We start from the raw sequence: 21,709 nt of genomic DNA, 5'->3' as shown, positions 1-21,709 counted from the left end.
CCAGAAAATCTAAAAGTACATCAGAAGAAACCAATAGTTCCTGAATTTGGCTGTTATAAATCACGAAGTAAACTAATGATTTCTGATATTGTTTTCAAAAAAATGATAACATGCCCTTTGAACTACAACAAAATGGTTAAGAAGACTTGGAAATTATCTTCTGTGCTACGTTGAATCAAACAGTAGCCAGATTTAAGCCAGATTTATAGTTAAATATGTCAAGGGAAAGGGATTGAAACTGGAAGAAAATTCACAGATATAGAACTTATCCAGCGAAGAAGTGTCATCCTCCCAGCCTATTGGTAACTGTCAATGCTGTTGTTCGTATATATTGTCATTGACTCCACGATACTAATTGTCCCGCTCGGCCTCTCCTCCCATGCTAGGTTGATATTGGACAGAAGTTAAACACCTCTAATGAACAATATCGAGCGTTAACAATTGAAAAGGAGAAAACCAAATTACCTCAGAGACAAATTACATGACTACAAAATCATAATTCCAACAATTTCTTCTCAAGTCGATGACCTATGCAGGTCATCAACTGGGATGACCAAGGCCTCCACAGAGTAGAGACCATTCTATCACATTGCTTCAGGCCCTCTTCTATGTCGAATCAGGCAGCCAGCTGATAAACCACATATCCCTATGATGACTCATAAGCCAATAAAATAACCCTTCCATGTACATCAGTGTGATTGGCTGCATGGTCTATTGTGTCCCCTGTCCCAACCAGTTAACAATAAACTCCAGGCTTGATAACTGTGATCAAATCAGAAGGAAAACAATACAAACAAAAAAAAAAAACTAACCAGTACGGCGGTACCTGCAAAGATCAAGCGAAGAGGAAGAAAAAGAAGAAAGAGGAGGAGAAAATATTGGAGAAAACCGAAGCTGGTCAATTAGGGTGCTGTGATACCCTAATTGACAGCTTTAAGTTTATATTTATAACATAATAATAACAGCTAATTACAAGAAACCCCTTAGTGCTCGTGAAATATAAGAAAAACTTACAAAATACCCCCTACAGTACACTCCCCCTCAAGCTAGAGCACAAATGTCTTCCATGCCAAGCTTGGAACAACCATAAATCAACACATTTTGAAAATTTGGTAAACTAGTCACCAAGTTGATCAGCAGAACTGACAAACAGAGTGGAGATCAACTTTTGCATCGCAGAATCTCTCACAAAATGCAGTCAACTTCAATATGTTTGGTCCGCTCATGAGAGACAGAATGACATGCAATGTCGAAAACTGCTTGATTATCACAATAATGCTCATACGCTTGTTGACTGGAAAACCGGGCTCTTGAAGAAGTGACTTTAACCATATTAAATCAGTTGCAGTATGAGTCATTGCTCTGTACTCAGCTTCAGCCCTAGACCTAGCCACTGTAGTCTTTTTCTTACTCCTAAGTAACAAGAGTACTACACACTAAACGTACTATAACTAGTGGTTAACCTATAACCTTCAGCACCTGCTCAGTCAAAATCAAAATAACTAATAAGATCAATATAGTTATGAGATTTATAAATGATACCCTTTCCTGGAGGCTGGAGCACACTTGAGATATCTCAAATTACAACATGTTGCCTCTAAGTGACCCTGCTTGGGTTTCTCTATGAACTAGATTATAACATTATAAAAACAATTGCAAATGATATGTTAGACATAGTCACAGTAAGACAGATAAGTTACCAACCAATCTTCTATATTTATGCTTTTCTGCAAACTCCTCATCATCACAAAATCTCTGATGAGGATCCACAGGGGTATTAATAGGATTAAAACCAAATATGCCAGTCTCAGACAAAAGATGAACCACATATTTCCACTGAGACTAAGGCCTTTCTTGCTACAAACAACATCAATTCCCATAAAATATCTGAGAGCACCCAAGTTCTTCGTCTGAAAGTAAAAGTAACCCTCAACACCTTTAACACCAGAAATATCGTTAACAGAGATGATAGTATCAGCATAAACAACTAACACTACCACCATGGAACGCTGACGACGAACAAACAGAGTGACCAGAGTAGCACTGTATAAGCCCATAACCAGTAACAACTTTACTAAATTTATCAAACCAGGCTCCTGGTGACTGATTCAAACCATAAATTGTTTTGCGAAGCTTCCACATTTTTTGTGCATTCTCCCCTTGAGCAACATTATTAGGAGGTTGCTCCACAAACACTTCTTAAAGTAAATCACTATCCAAAAATGCATTCTTTATATCAAGATGAAATAAGGGCTAGTCAAATTAATGACCAGAGAAATAAGAACACAAACAGAGTTAACACGAGCTACAAGAGAACATGTCTCAAAGTAAACAAATCCTTAAGTCTGTGTATCCCTTATCAACCAAGCAAGCTTTTAGCCGCTCATCAGAGCCATCAGGGTTATACTTTATTGTAAACACTGAACGACACTTAACAAGCTCCTTACTTGGAGGTAAATCAACCATAACCCATGTTTGGTGACAATGCAATGCATCCATGTCCACATCCATAGGTGATTTCCACCCATGATGAGGCAACACCTCTTGTTAACTTTCAGAGTGTGTAGATAAGAACAACATAAACGTACGAAGGGAAGAACAAAGATGTGAAAGAAACAAACTGAGAAATATCGCAAGTAATAAGAGATTATTGGATGCAAGAGAGAGTACTTTTCCTTGAGGCAACAGGTAAGTCAATGGTCAGATGTGGAGAAGAAAGATTCCTAGATAAAGAGTGAAACTACATATAGGGCAGGAATACTACAACTGGTAGAGATGGCTTAAGATGACGGTTGTAAACTTGTAGTGAAGCTGAAAAAAAATATAGATGGAGGTTCTGCAAGAGGAATAAAGGCAAGAATGGGAGAAAACTGAGAGTTCAGTTTCTAAGACATACGGAGTACTTTCAAAACACGTGACATCAGCACTAACAAAGAGCTGATGATAGACAGGACCATCTGATACCCTTTTTTAGTATGAGAATACCCATGAAGACACATTTGATGGCTAGTGGAGCTAATTATCAATTCCTGTTAAGTTATTGAGAGTACCACATGGGTATTATTATCCAATACCATATGGTAACGTGTGTTAGTTGTGTCCCTCATGTGCTATACTTGTATTACTTTCCTTTTCAGATTGTAACCGGTGTTGTGTTTCTTAAGTAGGATTCCTACTTAGTAAGTCCACTTACTATTAATAGCTTATAGGTGAGATTATAAATAAATATTATAGTGACCACGATAGAACACAAGCTCAGACTATCATGGTTCAGCAATTCCATCTCCATCTCTCTCTCTCTCTCTTTCAGTTGCAGGTACTGGTTCCAGGTTTCGGGTCTGTTGCATTCTTAAACCAAATTATGGACAAAAAAGTGCAACCAAAAACCTAGGCGGTAAAGGGAAAAATGGGGAAGTAAAATAAAAAAAACAGTAATAGAAGATTGATTTGAAGAACACTCAAGGGCATGTGATTAACAAGATAACAAGTTGTTAAAATAATATACACCCCACCCCCCCACCCCCCTTAAAAAAAAAGGATGTAAGAACATTCATATGCATAAGTACTGAGTCAGCAGTCTACAATAAATATCGTTCCATTAGTCTGATGAAAAATGCCATGCTTAGAACAAAATTAGAAAATCTCACGTTGAGTATACTCAAGAGCATCATCAGAATGAAAATTCTTGAAGCAATCACCAAACTGAGTTTGTATTTCTTTAAAAAAAAATTGCTTTAAACCTAACAAGAGATCAGAATAATATTTTAACAAATAAAACCAAGTTAATCGAGAATGATTGCCTACAAATGTAATAAAATAAGAAAAACCAGATTTACTCTTAATACGACATAGACCCCAAATATCAGAATGGACTACAATGAATAAGGACCGACCCCAAGATACCACAAGAAAGAAAGGAGGTGTGATGGTGCTTCTCAAACCCACAAGCATCATGCTCAATGGGAAAAATAGAGTTGCAAGAGTGAGAAATGTCCCACATCCAATGATGCCAGTGAAAAGGAGAAGCACCACTAGATATAGCAAAAGCAGCCATAGAGTAGAAACTCCATCAAGGAAGTATGAACCATCCTTCTCATGCCCTCCACCAATTATTTTCCTCGTCTGAAGATCCTAAAAGGCACAATAGTCAATAGAAGGGTAGAAAGTAACAGAACAATTTAATACTTTGGTGAATTAGCTAACCAAATAAAATTATATATATAGTTAAATGAGGTATATGAGAAACTACACCATGACCAGAAACTTGGGTAGAAGAACCACCTACGAAGATGACTCAAGATGAATGGCAAGAATTCTAGAAAGAAGAAAACACATTCGACTAACTAGTCATGTGAGAGGAAGCACCAAAACAATAACTCAAGAGGCAGGAGACGAAGAAGCGAGAAGCATAGCATGACCTGTATGGACAATATAACAATGGATGGCTAAGTTTCAAGTTGCTGAACTCATTGACTAAAACCAGATGGAGTAAGATCTGCGACATCAGATGCCACCACTTCAGAATTCCCATCAGCCACTACTGTATTGGCATATAGCTACTTCCATTTCACAGAGTTTTGACAACTGGAAGTGGACTTCTTGAACAAGGATTCTTAAAGAACTGCAACAACCAAATCTGATGATCCTGAAATTGAGATCAGTCGACCACCAGAGACAGTATAGTAAGTCTACAAAGTTTGCACTGATTCCAACAAAGGGAAGATGCCCATTCAAGAATTCTACTCCCACAAGGATTCTCGAAAATAAAAAACTAGCAGAAAACTGATCGGAGCATATTAAAGACTAAAGGCCATCCACACATGATCACAGCAGATAATACTTCATCCATGCAAGAAATCTTGATACCAAGGGTTGCGCTTGGTCCAATGATAAGGTATGAATATCGCAACCTCGTGGTCAAGTGGTCGAAACAGCCTCTCGACATTCTCGGGGTAAGGCTGCATAGTTCTCAGCCCCCCCTTGGACCTCGCACATGCGGGAGCCTCATGCACAGGGTACACCCTTTCAGGTATCTGGTCGATAAGGGTGTTGTGTTACACTAATTAACAGCTTAAGGTTTATTTGAAACAACTCAACCTTATCCAACTAAAGGTTATATTTAAAACATATAATGATAATAACTAAGTACAAGAAACCCCTTGGCATATGAGTATTACTAATGTGCCCCCAAATATAAGAAACATTACAAAATACCTCATGTGGAATAACTTTACCAAAGCAAATGGGGTCAGGTGGTTGGAAGTCCTTCAATCAGAGAAGGATTGGGGAACAAGAAAAGATTTTTCCAAAACTGAAAAGTAGAAAGTAAAGAGAGATCAGCAGTTTGGTTTACCATGGATGAACTGAAGATGGAATGGAGCCTTGGAGTACTTTGAATAATAGTAAGAGAAGAAGATAAAATAAGAGAGAGGACCTCTCGGGCTTCCCATCGTAGAGAGCCAACTGGATCAAACACCAGTCCCACAGCCTTGATCAGATACAAGACCAATTCTAAGCAGAGAAAGCGGCAGCAGCAGCCAATATTTTAGTTCTTCAAAATTGTGGCTCTAAGGGAGCATTGCCATTGTATTTATAGGTATAAATGGGGAGGGGAGACAGCCTAACAATTGAATGGTTTCAAAATAGGAAACCTCTAATCGATTCTCTAATACATAGGCTTTTAAAAATAAAAAATAGAAACAAACTAAAACTTGTCTCCTAAGAGTAAAACAAAGACTAATACAACTTAAATTGAACCAAGGTGGTTCACTAATGAACCGAACCAACCAAACCAAAAATAAAAGAAACCAAAACATTAAAGGACCAAATCGTGGGCTAAACAGCCCTCTTCTTCCTCCCGCTGTAAGTCTTCAATTCTACCTCAAACGCCCAAGTTTGCTTTAATTTGTGCATTATCTAATTCACCTTCCTAGTTTTACCACTCATCCACCGGACCACCACAACATCCTCATTTTAGCCACATGAAGTTTGTTTACATGCTTTTTCTTGACAGCGTAACATCACACCCTATATGTCATTGCTGGTCGTATAACCGCTCTATAAAATTTCCCTTTGATTTTTAAAGGGATACGCATGGTTTAAAGCATTGGTACATATCATACTGTATCGGCCCATACATATCTATATAGGCTCATACCGATACAATACATGGAATTTTTAAATCCTTTTGTAACGATTTGTATCCTACGATACATACCGAAACGTACATTTCACCTCATTTTTAATTTTTCATAGAGTATCGGTATGATATGATACGCACAATACGTACCGATACTCTGTGGAAAATTAAAAATCGAGGTGAAATGTACATTTCGATACGTATCGATCGATACGGTACGATACGTCGGTACACACTGATATGCACCAATACGGTCATATAATGGCCAAGGTGGGTCACTTTTTAGAAAAACACGATTTTTTTCCAAAGTTGCTGTCAACCATTTTTCTCTCTAACTAAAGTAAAAATCAAGGTTGAGAACAGGGATTTTACATTTATGGGACAACTATATACCTTGGATTCTCAATGCGATACTCTCAAGTGTTTATGCATAATACATGTTACATATAGCTTTTTTTAACTCTTTTTTTTATGCAAAAGTGTATAAAAAAATGTTTCCTATCCATTTATGTATCTTTTTTTTTTTTTGGATAATTAAATAATTAATAACCAAAGGAGAGAGCGAATATATAAGGGAAAGGGGGGAAGGGAGGCTTAAGCCAACAAGGAAAAGCCCACCCCAAAGGGAAAACGAACAAAAACCAACAACTAGAGTAGCACAAAACCTAGCTAGCTATCAAACCCAAGATACAAGGGATACAACAAAAAAGGACGCGGGGGGGGGGGGAAGGGAAGGATAGGGGAGGGAGAGGATCAAGAAGGGGGGATGGTGTTAATAGGAAGGTTCCAGGAAGTAATGATGTGGCTGTTTCTTAGGGAGGTGGGGACAAGCTTAGGTTGGAAGGAGTAGATTTTGGATGTAACATCAAAGAAGATGGCAGTCCAAATCTTGTCCGGAGAGCGAGAATTGGATGACCATCTACGAATGCTGCGCTCCATCCAAAAGTGGTTTATGGTTGCAGATAAGGCAAGCTTGCCAATGGTTTATGTGCGTATCTTAGCGTATCTCCGATACGATAATGATACCCTCCGATACGTATCTTAATTTTGGCCGACCAATACGGCGACCGGTACCGATACTTTAATCCTTGGGCATACGTAGATCACGCAACACTGTAGATGCACCCCTCTATTTCATCTACCCTATTCTAATTCTGAGTCAATGATTCCAATAAAACCCAATGACTTGGACCAAGTCCTCACATATTTTCAGCCTACCTGAGTTTCCACCACTCTTGACCAGGTATTCTAAAATCTTGACTTGACTCGGCTGACTCGCCCTATTCAAAACCTGGTTCTCCAAAGTTCAACCATGTTTGAAATTGGGAAAATATTACTGTTTCCATGGGGTTTGAAATCAACCCACCAGTTGAAATTTCAAACATTAATACAAATGCATTGCTAAGTGGGTCATCCAGAAACTATTCCTCTTACAAGAAAACAGAAAACGGATGTAAATATACCCACCCCCTGAAAAAAAATGGAAAACAATAATAATGACGAAAAGGAATATGTAGTAGATACATAGAAGAAGGCACGGGACTACCAGATAATCAAAAGGGAGAAAAATAAACATAACCTCAGTCGTAAAGGTAGACATAATACAAATCTATTTGTTACAATACATAACAAAAAGAAGTAACCAAAATTAATGCGGAGGACAAATACAAATGAGAGCATTAAGATCAACTTGATGAGCAAGCAAAAATATTTGATATGATCATACAAAGTTAGCAGCACATTTCCCCAAGAAATAAATGAGAAGTCCATAATGGAGAATACCTTGGTCAAACAGTTGATGCAAGTTACAAGAGTTTTCTCTTCTTCGGTAACCAATAGAGGTACAATCACCTACAATGTCCAAATGGAGCAAATTTTGTTCTGTAAGGTCCAAACCTGGAACTTCCAACAATTCCACAAATCATGATGAAAAGGAGTGTTTTAAATCAACTTACAGTTAAACATCTGAAAGGATCATACTGTGATAATACAATAGTTAAACAATGCTCTGCTTCATTCGAAACCTGGATGCAAAAATGTAGTTGAGATCTGGCACAACCATAAACATTAAATATCAAGACAGTTATTGGAGAGCAGGATACCTTGGCAACCATATCCTTTGAAACATTAAGCAGTTTCTCGATTACAATTTCAACAGAATCCTCCATGGCATCTTTCTGCAAGTATAAGATAACCGTTTAAGATTTTCATCAAAATAATTAACCAACATGCTGATGAAAGCAAGAAGATGTGCAGTAATAGTTCCGAGAATCCAACAAAGGATCAATAGAAAATATTTTGCAGACCTGATTATTAAGCATTTCAACTATCAACGAAAGAGCAAGTTCCCTGGTCGAAGATTCAGAATCATCCAATACCTCAAGCACCACAGTAAGAATCTGGTTGAAGTACTGCAGATAAACCAATTAAATGTCAGTAGCAAAGAACTAAAGAAAAATTAAATAGTTATGTTGCTTATAAGGAGGGGACGAGTGTCTCAGATATAGTACGGGCTAGGCATGCATAATTTTTTTAAATCTAAAATAAAGGGCTCCAAATACACATTTCAGGCACTTTTCCCTCGAGATTGGAAAGTTCTTCCACTTGATATTACAGATAATCAAACAAACAACATTGCCATAAAGCACCACAATAAAAAAAAAAATCAAGAAAAGTAAGTTGTCATGAAACACAATCTTGCAAGTGTCTATACAAAGGGAGAAAACTAGAAATAACACAATTTGGTTTTGGTACAACAGAGAATAGGCAAAAAATAACGACGAGTAGGCAAAGGGCATATGTTGATCATCTTTTCCTATCTCTCTCTCTCACCCCCCCCCCTTTTCTTTTGCTCAGCAGGATTGGTTTCATTTCTTGAATTTTTTCCATCCCTCCATTGGTTTTTCCAGAAGATGTCAAGCAAATCGCATGGTTATGGCACTACTCTGCTTTTGGAAGGGAAGGTTTTGTGAAAGGCAGTCCTGATAGCATCTTTTTGCTGTATATGGGAAGAGAAGAACAGCAAATTATTCCAAAATAACCAGGGAAAAGTCGTGGAAGCAATTTAAAGATTAAATGTACGGTTGTTTCATTGGGCTCAAACCAATGATTAGTTCAAGAATTTTCCTATCAACCAGTCATTCAAGGATTATTTTCTTGATATTTCATAAAGGCAACAGCAACCCCCGTCTAAAGGTGTGGCTAAGCTCAATAGGTATGGCTGTTCCCTTGGTAATCCTGACCCCTTAAATACTGGGGGAATAATCAGGTTGTGGGATGGCAGCTTGGCAGGGGTGTTCTCTTGGCCAATTAGTGAGGGTGAGTCTACTAGAGCAGAGATAGCTCTAAATCTGAAATCAATTTGTTGTTAAGATGTTGCTATAGGCAAAGTGGAAGAGAATTCAGAAAATGTGATTAGATGGATGACATGCTCAAAGGATGCCCCTTTGGTGCTGTGGTAATCAAATCAGGTCAATCCAGCAGCTTGCATCTTGAGTTGACATGACGTTGTGGATGATCTGGTTAAACAAGGGGTTATGCGATCTAGTATCTATTTCGGGGACTCCACTTCATCACGAGATTTTCCTAGAATTCATAGTAGCATTGCTTTGGGATTGGGGGTTTGATCTTCTTTTGTAGGGCCCTATATGTATTTGTATCCTTGTACTTATATGAGATGTTTTCTATAATTAAATGTTGTTATTTATCCAAAATAAATAAATAAATAACGAAGACGTATCACACCTTGGTCCATATGGAGTGATCGTTTGCCACAGAAACTTCAATCAACTGCTGAAGTGCCTCACGTTTGCTCACAGCCCCATCATTTCCGTTGCAAATCTGCAAGCATAGTAGTCCACTTGTTAGGATAAAGCTTAATTTGAATGTTTCTTCAACATTATCATGATTAAATAAGAAAAAAAAAAAAAGTCTTTAGATTAACAGCAAGTGAAGATGTATTCCCAAAACTTCTGATTTTCCCGTACTCACAAGGTGAAGAATTTGAGGAATGCTAGGTCCAGAATCTGGACTGGAGTTAATTTTACCAGCATTTAGCTTCTCTTGATTCAGATCCACATCAGGGGAACTTTCTCGACCAACCCCCAAACTAGTTCCAAAGTGATCAGAGTTCACCAGTCCATTAAGGTCAAGACGAGGAGTTTCCAAAGAACTCTCCATATCTAAAATACGATCCACATTTTCGGTCCGGTTAACCCATGATCCGATGTTCTCAACCGTCGTACTAGTATTGTACTTCGGATCGTTGCCTTTGAAACCAAGAGCCTCAGTGTTAGAAATAGCATCAAGATTCTGATAAGAATACTCCTGAGTTTCATCTGAAGGTGCTTGGCCTATGAAGCCTGTGATCTGAGTGGATTCTTGCATGGAACTCCACTTCCTGCCATTATCACCATCAACTGATCCAGCTGAATACCTTCCATAGAAGTGACCTTTCTTTGATGCACCAGCATATCCATCTTCTGAAGAAGTCCCAACAACATCTGATGGGTCATAGAAAGATTTAGATCGCTGACGCTCTTTCTTATTCTGTAAGAAGTTCATCAAGTCCACCTCTATTCGAGGGGTATACTGCTTTAGTGCTCGTCTCAGTGAATTTTGTTCTTCAACTGACAGACTGAGAATAAAATTTAGGACCGTAGTAGAATCAAAATGAGAATAAACTGATAGAACTCCTGTAATAGCTGCTTCCTTCAGTTTCGTATTTTTATCATGGACCAAAGGTGCCAACTTTGCAAGCCACAACTTTAGGATGCCACTATTACCAGAACCTTCAGAATTTGTTGCATGCATGTTGAAGGATTTAATGGCAAACTCAATTACAGCTAATTTTGCTTTTGGTGACCGTTGTTCATCCAACGAACGGAGCAAAGCAGGTAGGAGAGAATCTATACCATAAGTCTTGCTCACAGTTTCTAAAGTTGTTGAGCAAGTCTGCCGAACTAACTCCTTAGGATCAATTAACCGTGAGAAAACATGTGGCAAGATTCTTTCCATGTAACTTTCAAAAGGCTTTCTACAAGCTGGAATGATCTCGGCAAGTGTTGAAAGAGCTGCCTGTGCAACTTTATGGTGAGGGTCATCCAAGTGTTGGAAAAACAACTTCATGACCTTCTCAAAACTTAGTGTCATTTCTTGGACACCTTTTGGCCCTTGCTGTAGCAAAGTTCGAAGATAGTTAAACGCAGCAACCCTAGCGCACCAATCAGAACTAGGACTGAGACCTTCACTCAGGGCATCATGAAGAGATGTTGGACCATCCATATAGCTCGACAGTTCACCAACTCCTAGTTGGCTATCATCAAAACTGTTTCTACTGCTAGCAGAAACCCGCCCAGCCACATGCTTTCTCAAAAGTGGCCTCTGGAAGTTGGGAATATAATTGTTCTGTGACTCCCTGAAATTTGTGTCTTTGTAAGAACTGTCTACATACTGCCTGTCAAAGTGTGTGTTAAAAAACCGTCTGTTTGCCCTGATATCAGCATTCTCTTCAACAGAACCTCCTTGTTGTCTTTCAGAAGCCCTCTTGGTTGTGTATGACGTTGAAAGGGCTGACGAAGGCTCATTTGTCAGATGATAAGATAGTTTACCATTATCTTTGGGTGCTTGAATCTCTGAAGTGATGAGATCAGACATAATCAGCCCACCATTACGATTCCTACCTTTAGTAACGTGAGATGCGGTCGAGTCTGCCAACACAGAATTCATGTGATGATTTGAAGCAGGAACAGCGGGAGGAAATGGCGGGTCACGAGCTGATGGAGGGTCAACTCCTGCACTAGGACCAATAAGAGAAAATATTACCCATTCAAAAATGACTCTTGAAACAAATCCAAATCCAGACAATTCTGCTCATCAGTCATCAGAGAATGATTTTTCAGCAACTCAGCTAAAGGACTGCTTCTCAGAAAATAATATCACAGATGGAAAAGAAACTTTAACGGAGCGGTTCATCAAATACCTAGATCCAAGCTAGTTGAGCGTACAGTTGAAGAATTGTGTTTGTCAGATAATTCTAAACCTCTCAGCATACTTTCAATAGCTGTAACCTTCTGTTTGCTAGCATGCAGCACACTTTCGAGACTTCTTTCGGCGCCTTTTCCAGCATACTTTGACTGAGATGGAAGCAGACCAGAAGAAAGGGATGCCCCTGATGAGAGACTTGCAGTTCTGTCCATAGCGACAATAGCAGTAGTTCCATATCCCGGTAGATTTGAAGGTGTAGTTGTTTGTGATGCAGCACGTGATAATGGCACACCTCTCTCACGGAGGGAAGGAGAAGCACATCTTCTGTGCATACCCCCATCTTCATCATTAATGATCTGTCAAGACTCCATCACATTAGGGACTAGTATCACTGGTAAAGACATGAATTTTATTAAAACAAGGAAAGCAGATACCCTTTGAATGACAGGATCGAAGGATGAAAATAGGCGACGGGAACGTTCTGGCCATGTTTTCGCAAACATTCTATAGCCAGTTCTTGCAGTTGCTCTTACCTGCATTTCAAAGTTTTTTTTTAATAAATTTGATGATCAATCTCTGAAAAAATACACCCTGAAAATAAATCATCTATTTATATGAAGCCAACTAGGGTAAATTTATTACATCACACAACTTTTTCATGACAAGCGGAATATTGTCAGAGGGAAAATCACAAGGAAATAGACATGCATAAATGATACAAAATACAATAGGTATGGATTTACAGGGTTGTCCAGTAAAAACAAACAAATATGAAATGGTTTAAAAAAGCAAAAAATAAAAGAATCCCAGAGATGCTCCATTGAAAGCATGTATTTTCTAGCCTGTTTAAATAAGGCCCAATAGGACCAAGTGATGAACATCAGACAGTGGGTTCCAAACGGTAAGGCGATTTACTTACGTAAGCGACCTGCCTTAAATAGATAAAATCAAGATTTGCTATCTTCCATGGGTTCAGAGCATGGAAAGTCACCAACACGATTTTAAACTGTCTATACTATATGAATTAGAAGGCAAACTCTGGGAAATGACACAATTTTGGATCCCAGGTTTAATTGCAAATGAGAAGTGGGGCCAAAGCTTCTCATTCCAATCAAAGGAGTGATGGGGATCCAGGGATCCGAAAACCCAACTCAGATCAGTTACGGGCCCACCCAATTACATAGTACAAGATCTCGCCGAGATCTCGAAATATCTCAATTTCGATAGATCTCGAGAAGAAACGACAAGCGAGATGCAAATAATACAATATCTCAACCGAGATTTCAGTATCTTGGCAAAATCTCAGTAAAATCTCGGTTATCTTGACTATTTTTGGCCTGTTTGTGAAGAAAACTACCCCCATATCCTATTAGCACCCTTTTTTAGCCCAATCTTACTCAAAGAAGCTTGGAACAAGAGGATTTGTTGCTCAACAACAACAAAATCTTACCATGCCTTTGTTAATCAATCGGAGAAAAACTTGATTTGCCATCAACAACAATATAGTGGTTATGATCGGGCCCTTTAATTGTTTCAATACTAGAAGTGAAAGACTCTAGGACGGGCATAAGGTGAGTCATCCATTTGTATTGTACTATTGTTTACTATAATACTGTGACTCATGGTAAATCTAATATGTGTGATTCAACAATGTATGATGCCTAATTTATTAAATGATTTATAATTTGATGTCTTTTAATTCCTAATGCTTGTTTAAGCTGTTTTTGATGTAGATCCCTATAATGGGCAGAGCTATCACAGGAAGAAGCCCAGCCCAAAGGGTCTACAATCGACCTCTTAAGTGAGGCCTATTTTATGTAATAAAGAATGGGCCCAATGAGCCCATCAGTTTAGGCTTTCATTTAAGTATTCTTTTAATGTCTTTATGTTATTTTGGGCCCACTGATTATAAGTACTATTAAGGCCTATCAGCCCCAGTCTTAGTCTATTTCTAGTCCAAGTTGCAATAGGAATGGTTAGTCCTTGTTGGAAAATAACTCCTATTAGCTCCTAGACATATTATGGTTGTAATTCTGCCCTCTTTAAATAGAGGAGCTTATGTACACTATTTCTCAGATTTGAATAAAGAAGTTTGCAATTATTTGCTTAGAGCAGCTGGGATAGCTGTGGGGGAGAAGCCCAAGCTGAGATAGCCACTTCCTCTCCCACTTTCCCTTAGTTCTTCTTTGTTTAATTCTTCTATTTCCTTCGTTACTTGTTGCTGTTTATGTTAACTACTGCTGTGAAGATTCAGAACTTCAGATCTGTCCAAGCTTTCTAGAACCAGAATCGATCCACAAGGGTTTCTCTCTCCTAAGCCTGCGATCTCTCTCCTAGGGCTGAAATCAAGAAACTTCAGAACTCCTGCATCAGCCAACAGAATCTGCTCATCTTTGGAGGTTTTCTTCCTCACAGTAGGGGCTCCCATTGACCTCAGTTTCAGCCTCATCAGAGGCCTACAGGTCCACCAACTGCACCTCTCTCTCCTTTTCCCCATCGCAGGTCTTTTTCTCTCCTAGCGATTTGGATTTGGGTTGGGTTTTGCTGCTAATTTATTCTAAAGACTCTGGGGTTTGTTTGTTGGTTGATTCTTTGCTGTTCTCTATTGGGTTTTGTTTATCTTGTTTGGGGTTATACTTGTGGTGGGTCAGTTCTTGTAATCTACTCCTACATTAGTTTTAGTTGAATTATATGTGCTCTAGTTGTACTAAAGATTTTGTAGAATAGCCTAGGGTAGAGATTGTACGCAACATAGACTACCAACGTAGAGTCCAAAGTCAAAGTACCATTTTGGATTTGACTTTTTAAAATCTAATGTTTCCATTGTGTTTAGAAGGCCTAAAATAAGTTGGATAACAAGTTTCAGAACCTAACTTGCCCATATGGCCACCAAAACCCATTCCGAGTTTTCCTGTCAAAAAATATTAGGTGTCACCGAGATCTCGGCTTTTGAGCCTGGTCGAAACCGAGACCTCAAACCTTGCCCAATTAACAAAGTTGAAATAATAGAAAGGCAATAGAAATCTTGAAATAACCAGAATTTTCAAAGGGTTGTTAGTTAGCCTAAGTGTGGCAAATACTTAAAAAGGATTAGATTTATTGTCCAAGGACAATCTTGGAAGCAAAGTTAAGCTACGCAAAAACTCAGAATTATTGGAGATTGGAGGGGCACTTTAGGGAAAACAATAATTAAGGTTTTTTGATAACCCACAATGAAGGATGTCTTCAACCTTCAGCCAACAAAACAGGGGCAGCAGATCAGTTTCAAAAAAATCAAGAATGCTCTCTCATACAAGATTGATTCAGACTGAAAATTCAGGGGAGGATTCCTAACCTGCTAACCAGTTAATCCAACTCAACGGACACCCAAAACCAGGTAATAAATTTCTGAAATAAGGCCTGGAAGTAACATTAAGTTCAGGCCTGAAACTTGGTTTCAATCTCAGATTGGAGGAAGGATTAGGAACTGGGATTTGGGAAGTTGATTCGCCCAAGGGGATGGAACCTATGACGCTATGACTAGAATCTCAGGGCCAATCAATTATGGGCAATGATTCAGCGATATTTTCTCCGGAATCTGGTAGTACCACACAGCAAAGAGAAAACAGTCACCGGTAATATATTAGAGAAACAGGGAAGTAGGGGAGGGGGATTGAGATTGAATGGAAAATGGAACTCAAGAGAGACAAAAAAAAAAAAGAAGGGCCCTTGCTATCGTACCAATCCGGCACAACTCAAATAAAATCCTTTCATCAAATCTGCCTATTATTTTGGTTACAAGCTACTATTTAAAGAGGAAAATAAAAGACTCCTATTTTTAAACCAAACAAACTCTATCGCTATTAAAACTAAAAACTAAAAGATAAATCCCAATAATAAATGTAAATAAATAAATAACTCCTACTGAACCAAAAACCCAAATGGACCCAGTTCATCTCAGTCTAGAGTGCCAGAGAGTCAAGTCGGTTCAGCCACGAATCTGCATCAAGGAGCTACTGCCCCAGCTTAGAGACAAGAAAGCAGAAAACCTCATAAGATTCATGCCATGAAACACCATCAAATCTAAAAGGTTACCCGTAAAATGTTAACAATGTAGGTAATCAAAGCTGGTAGTTGCTGACATATTTAAGGGTCCTAATCTTAATTTGCATGACTGATGATGCAATAAAATTAAAGAAATATGTTTCACAATAAATGTGAATTCTGGCCAAGTATGCCCAAGCATTATAAACCAAGAACAATGCAAACAATAGACACGATAGCCAAGCTCTTCCAATCTTTTTCAAAACATTAACCATCACGCACACAAAGCACTTGAGATATGTTCATCAAACACTAGCAATGGATCACACAACTCGAAGAATGACGTGAGAAATATTACAGAGAAAGCCACCCAAAAACTCAAGAAAGAAGAGTACAAAATAACTGCCAGCAATTGAACCAATATGCTGGGTAACCAATCAAAACAAAAGATCCGATAAAACAAACAACAACACAGCCTTATCCAATTAAATGGGGTCGGCTACATGGATCCTTGCCCTCCAATCAGCCTTATTCGAGGTCATACTTGATACAAGGTCTAACTCCTAAGCCATGCATGTCTTTCCTCAACCCTTCTCCTAGGGTCATTTTAGGCCTGCCCCTCGCTCTTTTACTTCCTTCAATCTGGATCAAATCATCTTCCGTATTGGAGCATCCAAAAGCCTCCTTTGAACATAACAAAGCCACCCCAAACGATGTATCGGAGCTACTACCAAAAAAGCCTAATATGATCATTCCTTAATTTATCCTTCCAAGTTTTGCCACTCATCCATCTCAACATTCTCATCTACCTACACTGATTTTATCTATGATGATTCTTAACCACCTAACATTCAACACCATATATCATAGCCGGTTATATGATCGTCATATAAATTTTTCCTTTCAAGTTTTAACGGAATAAGTCGATCACACAACTCCCTGGACGCAATTGTCCACATCATCCATCCTATTTTAGTTCTCTATGAAACACCACTCTATATTACCTTTTTTATTTATGACTGAGCCCAGATACCTAAAATAATCACTTTGCGGGATCTCCATCTCATCGATTTTCAACCTCATTGTTCGTCCTAGTGTAACTAAAGTTAAACATCATATACCATGTCTTCGTTCAACTTATCTTAAAACATTTCGATTCCGAGGTTGATCTCCATAACTCCAACTTCGTGTTAATCCCTGCTACTGTCTCATCCCACCAAACCAATATCATCAGTGAAAAGCATACACCAAGGAACATCATCTCAAATGTCTCTACTCAAATCATCCATGATAAGAGCAAACAAGTAAGGGCTTAATGCTGATCCTTGACCTAACTCAATTGTAATAGAGAATTCCTACCTTGAATCCCCCACAATTCTTACCTCAGTCACCACAACCATCATACATATCTTCAATTATGTCCACATATTTAATTGAAAGATTTCTCTTCTCTAGTACTTTCCAGATTAACTCTCTAGGGACTTTATCATAAGCATTTTTCTAGGTCAATAAAGACCATATTCTTGCAATCTCTAAATCTTTCCATGATTCTCCTAAGTAAGTAAAATAGTTTCTGGCGTGGATCTTCCTAGCATAAAACCAAATTGATTCTCCATCTTAGCAGTTTTTTTTTTTTTTTTTTTTTGGTCTCAAGTAAGTTTTCAATAACCCTCTCGCCTAATTTCATGGTATGACTAATTTTATGCTTCTATATTATTGCAGCTCTGGATATCACCTTTATTTTTGTAAACTAGAACCAAAATGCTTCTCCTCCATTCATATGGCATTTTCCTTGTGCTAATAATATTATTAAATAGCTTGGCTAGCCAAGATAAACCACAAACAAAAGATCCAATGAACTTTCCAATAAAATTTCTCAAGTTTACCCCCTTCCATATGGTTCAGCAATGAGCATAACATTTAATCTTTTGCACGGCCATTCTGTTAAAAGAGTTTTCTGTAAGTCTAGACATATAACTGATGTAGGACTGGGCGGATCCCACAACAAGATAAGCACATAAGTTAAATCAAGCAAAAAATAACCCTGGAACTGCTATTGATTAAGGCATTCAAGCAGGAGTAGCTAATGCTTAGGTCAAATTAAAGGGTGCTAGGAAGATGGCAAGTAGGCTTTCATGGTAGAACTAGTGTTAGGATTCAATGAATGGATGGTAAATGAATAGAAAAATATTTTCCAGTTTTCTAACAAAACCAAACAGCTTATGGGGAAGGTCACCACAAATACAAATCTCGGCTCCTTGGTTCTTGTTAAACATTTGTCCTACAGTACCAGCCATAGAATGGGACCATAGAAAGGCAGCCTCAACCATATTGATACCATTAAAGAAGGGATAAAAAATTTCAGGGTTGCTAATGGTCAGAAAGTGCAATTATGCGAATACTATTGGAGTGAAGAAGATGTGCTTCTATGATCCACAAATCTCTGAATCTATCAAAATCTGCCGCTAATAAAGATGTCCTCGTCACTTGCTAATTATTCTCAACTAATTAGAAAACCAGTTATGCTAATGACAACATCATGCCTTGAACCACAGAATGAAAATTAGACCCCATCTAATCTCCAAATAAGACCCACATCCTCCAGAAATCAGGGTTGCTTGTCAAAGTCAAGCTAAATGGAACGAGAGGATCATGAGGTGAAACAAAACTGTCCCGAGCAACACTCATCCAGTACCTCACAATCGGTCCAGATCCTGCTAAACAAATCTATCAATGTTTCTTAATACACCAACTTGCAGCGATCACACAGAAGATGTTCTGAATTCGGAGAAAGGAATCATTAAACAATTTTGAATCCCTGTCCTCCCAGGTGCACCATAGAACATCACCAAGTGAGTAATGCCAAAGAAGCTCTTTTCTACCAAAAGACGTTCCTTTTAGAAAATCCATCCATCAGCTCCCTAGCATCAGCAACTAACAACCAATTGTCAATAAAAACAGACGGAAAGCAGGACCTCAGTTGACCTAGCAGCTGCAAATTTGCCACATCTCATTAGGTGATTCACCTATTTCCATTCATCTTGCACAAAACACTATTTCATTCCTCATTAGTATCATATCCCTTGCGTTGATCGTCCTCTGAACATCTTCCAACTAAAACCAGAACCTATTTTTTGACACCCTCATTAAGTAAGAGGGCAGGCAAACAAATGACCAGAAAAGACAAATATCACTTACAAAGATGAATAATTAGATGTGATCATATGAAAAAATGAGTCACGGATAAGGTGTAAGTTTCAGACATCCCACACATAAAATATTTTCCTTCATTTCCACCCTCCTTATTGTTCTTTTAGCAGATTCCAGACAAATGACCATGAAATACCTCACTCATTGCATCTGCTACACAGCACTTTATAAAATCCTCATAATGATCAGCCGATCGTTGTATCTCTGGTGCATCAGCCCAATATTCTAGTATGAGAAGTGCATACTCACAACACCTGCAACACAAGAAATCAACATTTTTTATTTTACGGTGAGGGGGTAGTAGGAACCAGATCAGTGATGACTTACTACACAAATCTTTGCCAGTAAGCAATCCATACCTGGCACGAAGAACCGAACTACGGTCATTCTTTGCGCAATCAGCAATTCGGGGAAGTACACGGGCAACTTTGCAGTTCCGCAACATCTGAAAAGCCCCCATGATAAATTAAAATGGCACATATTTGAAATAACTGAGTGTGAAATAGTTAAAAGAGAGCTACATACTGTTTTTATGCAATTGTCTGCAGATTCAGCTATTACCAGGACAGTTATCACAACAAGCTTGAAAAGAACCTAAAGAGGGATATTTCAATGAAAATATCAGAACTATCACAGCATAGAACAATATTCAGCAAGAAGAAAAGTTACCGGAATGAACATCTCAGCACACGACTCAAAATCTCCCAGAAGTTCCTTCGACAATAAGTTCAAAAGATGACAAGCCTACAGAAAAAGAAAATTCAATTAGAAACAAATAGAAAAATTACAGTGCCCTTTCTTACTTTCTTTAATTTATTTATGCATCTCGGAAAATCCAATTAGAAACAAAAAGAAGAATTACAATGCCTTTTCTTACTTTCCTTGATTAATTTTAATTTTGGATGCACCCCATGACCACAACCAATATGAAGGATACTAATGCCAAAGTTCTACAGCACATAACCAATGTCCAAGACTCCAAGATACAATAACTAAATTCTAGAGCCTAACCAGTGTTAAAAATTACCAAGCAAGCATTGTTGCTCAACCGTTCCAGGACCATGTTACTGCAATGGAATAATAAATGAACAGGGCTTATGCTTTGATTGCGAGATCCATTCACATGGAAGCACAAATGTACAGCTCTCACAAAGGCACCCAAGATTTGTGCCTTACTGTTTACCAATAGGGCAGAAAAAGAAGCCTACTTTAGTGCCAGGTGCAAGGCACATGCATAAGGCACACCTTCACAACACTGGACAACCAATAGGTCCAGCTTGCATATTCTGTAGCTGGAATTTATTTTACGCATGTAATTGCTGCCAGATATATGGGAAAAAAAAAGAAGAAGAAGAAGAAGAGGTGGAAATAAGCCTTGGATTAGGTTACATATATGTTGGGTCGTTGGTCAAATGAGTTTTCTTTGTAATAGACCACTTTAATGGGCATAAAATAAGGGTAGGAGGTAGGAATAGGAGATTAATGTTTTTATTTAATCTAGTTAGGGTCTTATTTCCTTATTTTGTTTGTTGTAAAGTGTTTTAGTTATGCTGGAATAGGTCTCTGAGTCCAGCCTTGTTTTAAGCTGCTTTCTTTTATTTTATGCAGAGTTTTAGTCACTTAAGACTACCTCCATAGCTATGTTTGAAATCACTGAATTTCTCGAAATTTTTCGGTTTAAAAAATGGTTGAAACGAAATCAGGTATCTTACCAAGTTTTGATCGAAATTTCATAGTCTTGAAAAAATTTCGATCATGTTTCGGGTTTCGATATATTTCGGTCAAACCATTTGTACAAAATGCGTGGTTTCGACCAAATTTCTCCAAAACAGAAAAATTTCGACCATTTTTTGAGTTTCAGTATCTTTTTGCTAGTTTCAAAAGTTCAGAATCCAAAGAGGAAAACTTCCTAGAAAACATCACCTTTGGCCATTTGGGCCTCAAAAACAGCAATCAAAACCTGCAGCCCAAATTTACCAGGTCTCAGTCAAAATTTCGCAGTTCTCGCAAAAGATTTCAGTTTGAACCTTGCTCCATAGCAAGCCATTGGTTGGAGGAGTTTTATGCATACTTTTGAGTCTGTTTTTAAGTCTTTTATATATGTTGTAAAGGGCTTCAGCCCTCAGCCCTGGATTTAGTGAATGAAAGGTTGGGTTTGTCTTTGGTTCTTTGATGATTCAGAATGCTCCCTGCTGTGGTGATTCAGACTGATCCCTACTGGTGATTCCAACTCCCAAGGTTGGGGTTACTTGTGGTGATTCTAGCCCTGCAGATCAGGTAAGGATTCCTGATCGTATCTTTTCTATCCTTCCATGTATTTCTTTTCTATCCCGCCCACACTAGTTCTGCCAC

At 38.4% G+C, this 21,709-nt stretch overlaps 1 protein-coding gene across 1 annotated transcript in view; it reads right to left on the bottom strand.

Moving 5' to 3' along the window:
• Nucleotides 1-21,709, bottom strand: part of LOC122092038 (CLIP-associated protein-like) — a 41,970-nt gene that overhangs the window by 4,300 nt on the left and 15,961 nt on the right. The window contains exons 8-19 of the mRNA XM_042662331.1: nt 20,027-20,101; nt 19,883-19,951; nt 19,717-19,802; nt 19,494-19,611; nt 12,559-12,657; nt 12,120-12,480; nt 10,130-11,931; nt 9,884-9,979; nt 8,446-8,550; nt 8,242-8,316; nt 8,095-8,163; nt 7,922-7,990 (exon numbers count right to left, since the gene is read on the bottom strand). Coding sequence (XP_042518265.1) covers nt 7,922-7,990; nt 8,095-8,163; nt 8,242-8,316; nt 8,446-8,550; nt 9,884-9,979; nt 10,130-11,931; nt 12,120-12,480; nt 12,559-12,657; nt 19,494-19,611; nt 19,717-19,802; nt 19,883-19,951; nt 20,027-20,101 — 3,024 coding nt within the window. The remainder of the gene's footprint in view (nt 1-7,921; nt 7,991-8,094; nt 8,164-8,241; nt 8,317-8,445; nt 8,551-9,883; nt 9,980-10,129; nt 11,932-12,119; nt 12,481-12,558; nt 12,658-19,493; nt 19,612-19,716; nt 19,803-19,882; nt 19,952-20,026; nt 20,102-21,709) is intronic.

Source organism: Macadamia integrifolia, chromosome 10, assembly GCF_013358625.1.
Source record: "Macadamia integrifolia cultivar HAES 741 chromosome 10, SCU_Mint_v3, whole genome shotgun sequence".
Taxonomy (NCBI): domain Eukaryota; kingdom Viridiplantae; phylum Streptophyta; class Magnoliopsida; order Proteales; family Proteaceae; genus Macadamia; species Macadamia integrifolia.
Note: the sequence above shows the minus strand (reverse complement) of the source record. Positions and strands in the feature narration are given on the sequence as shown.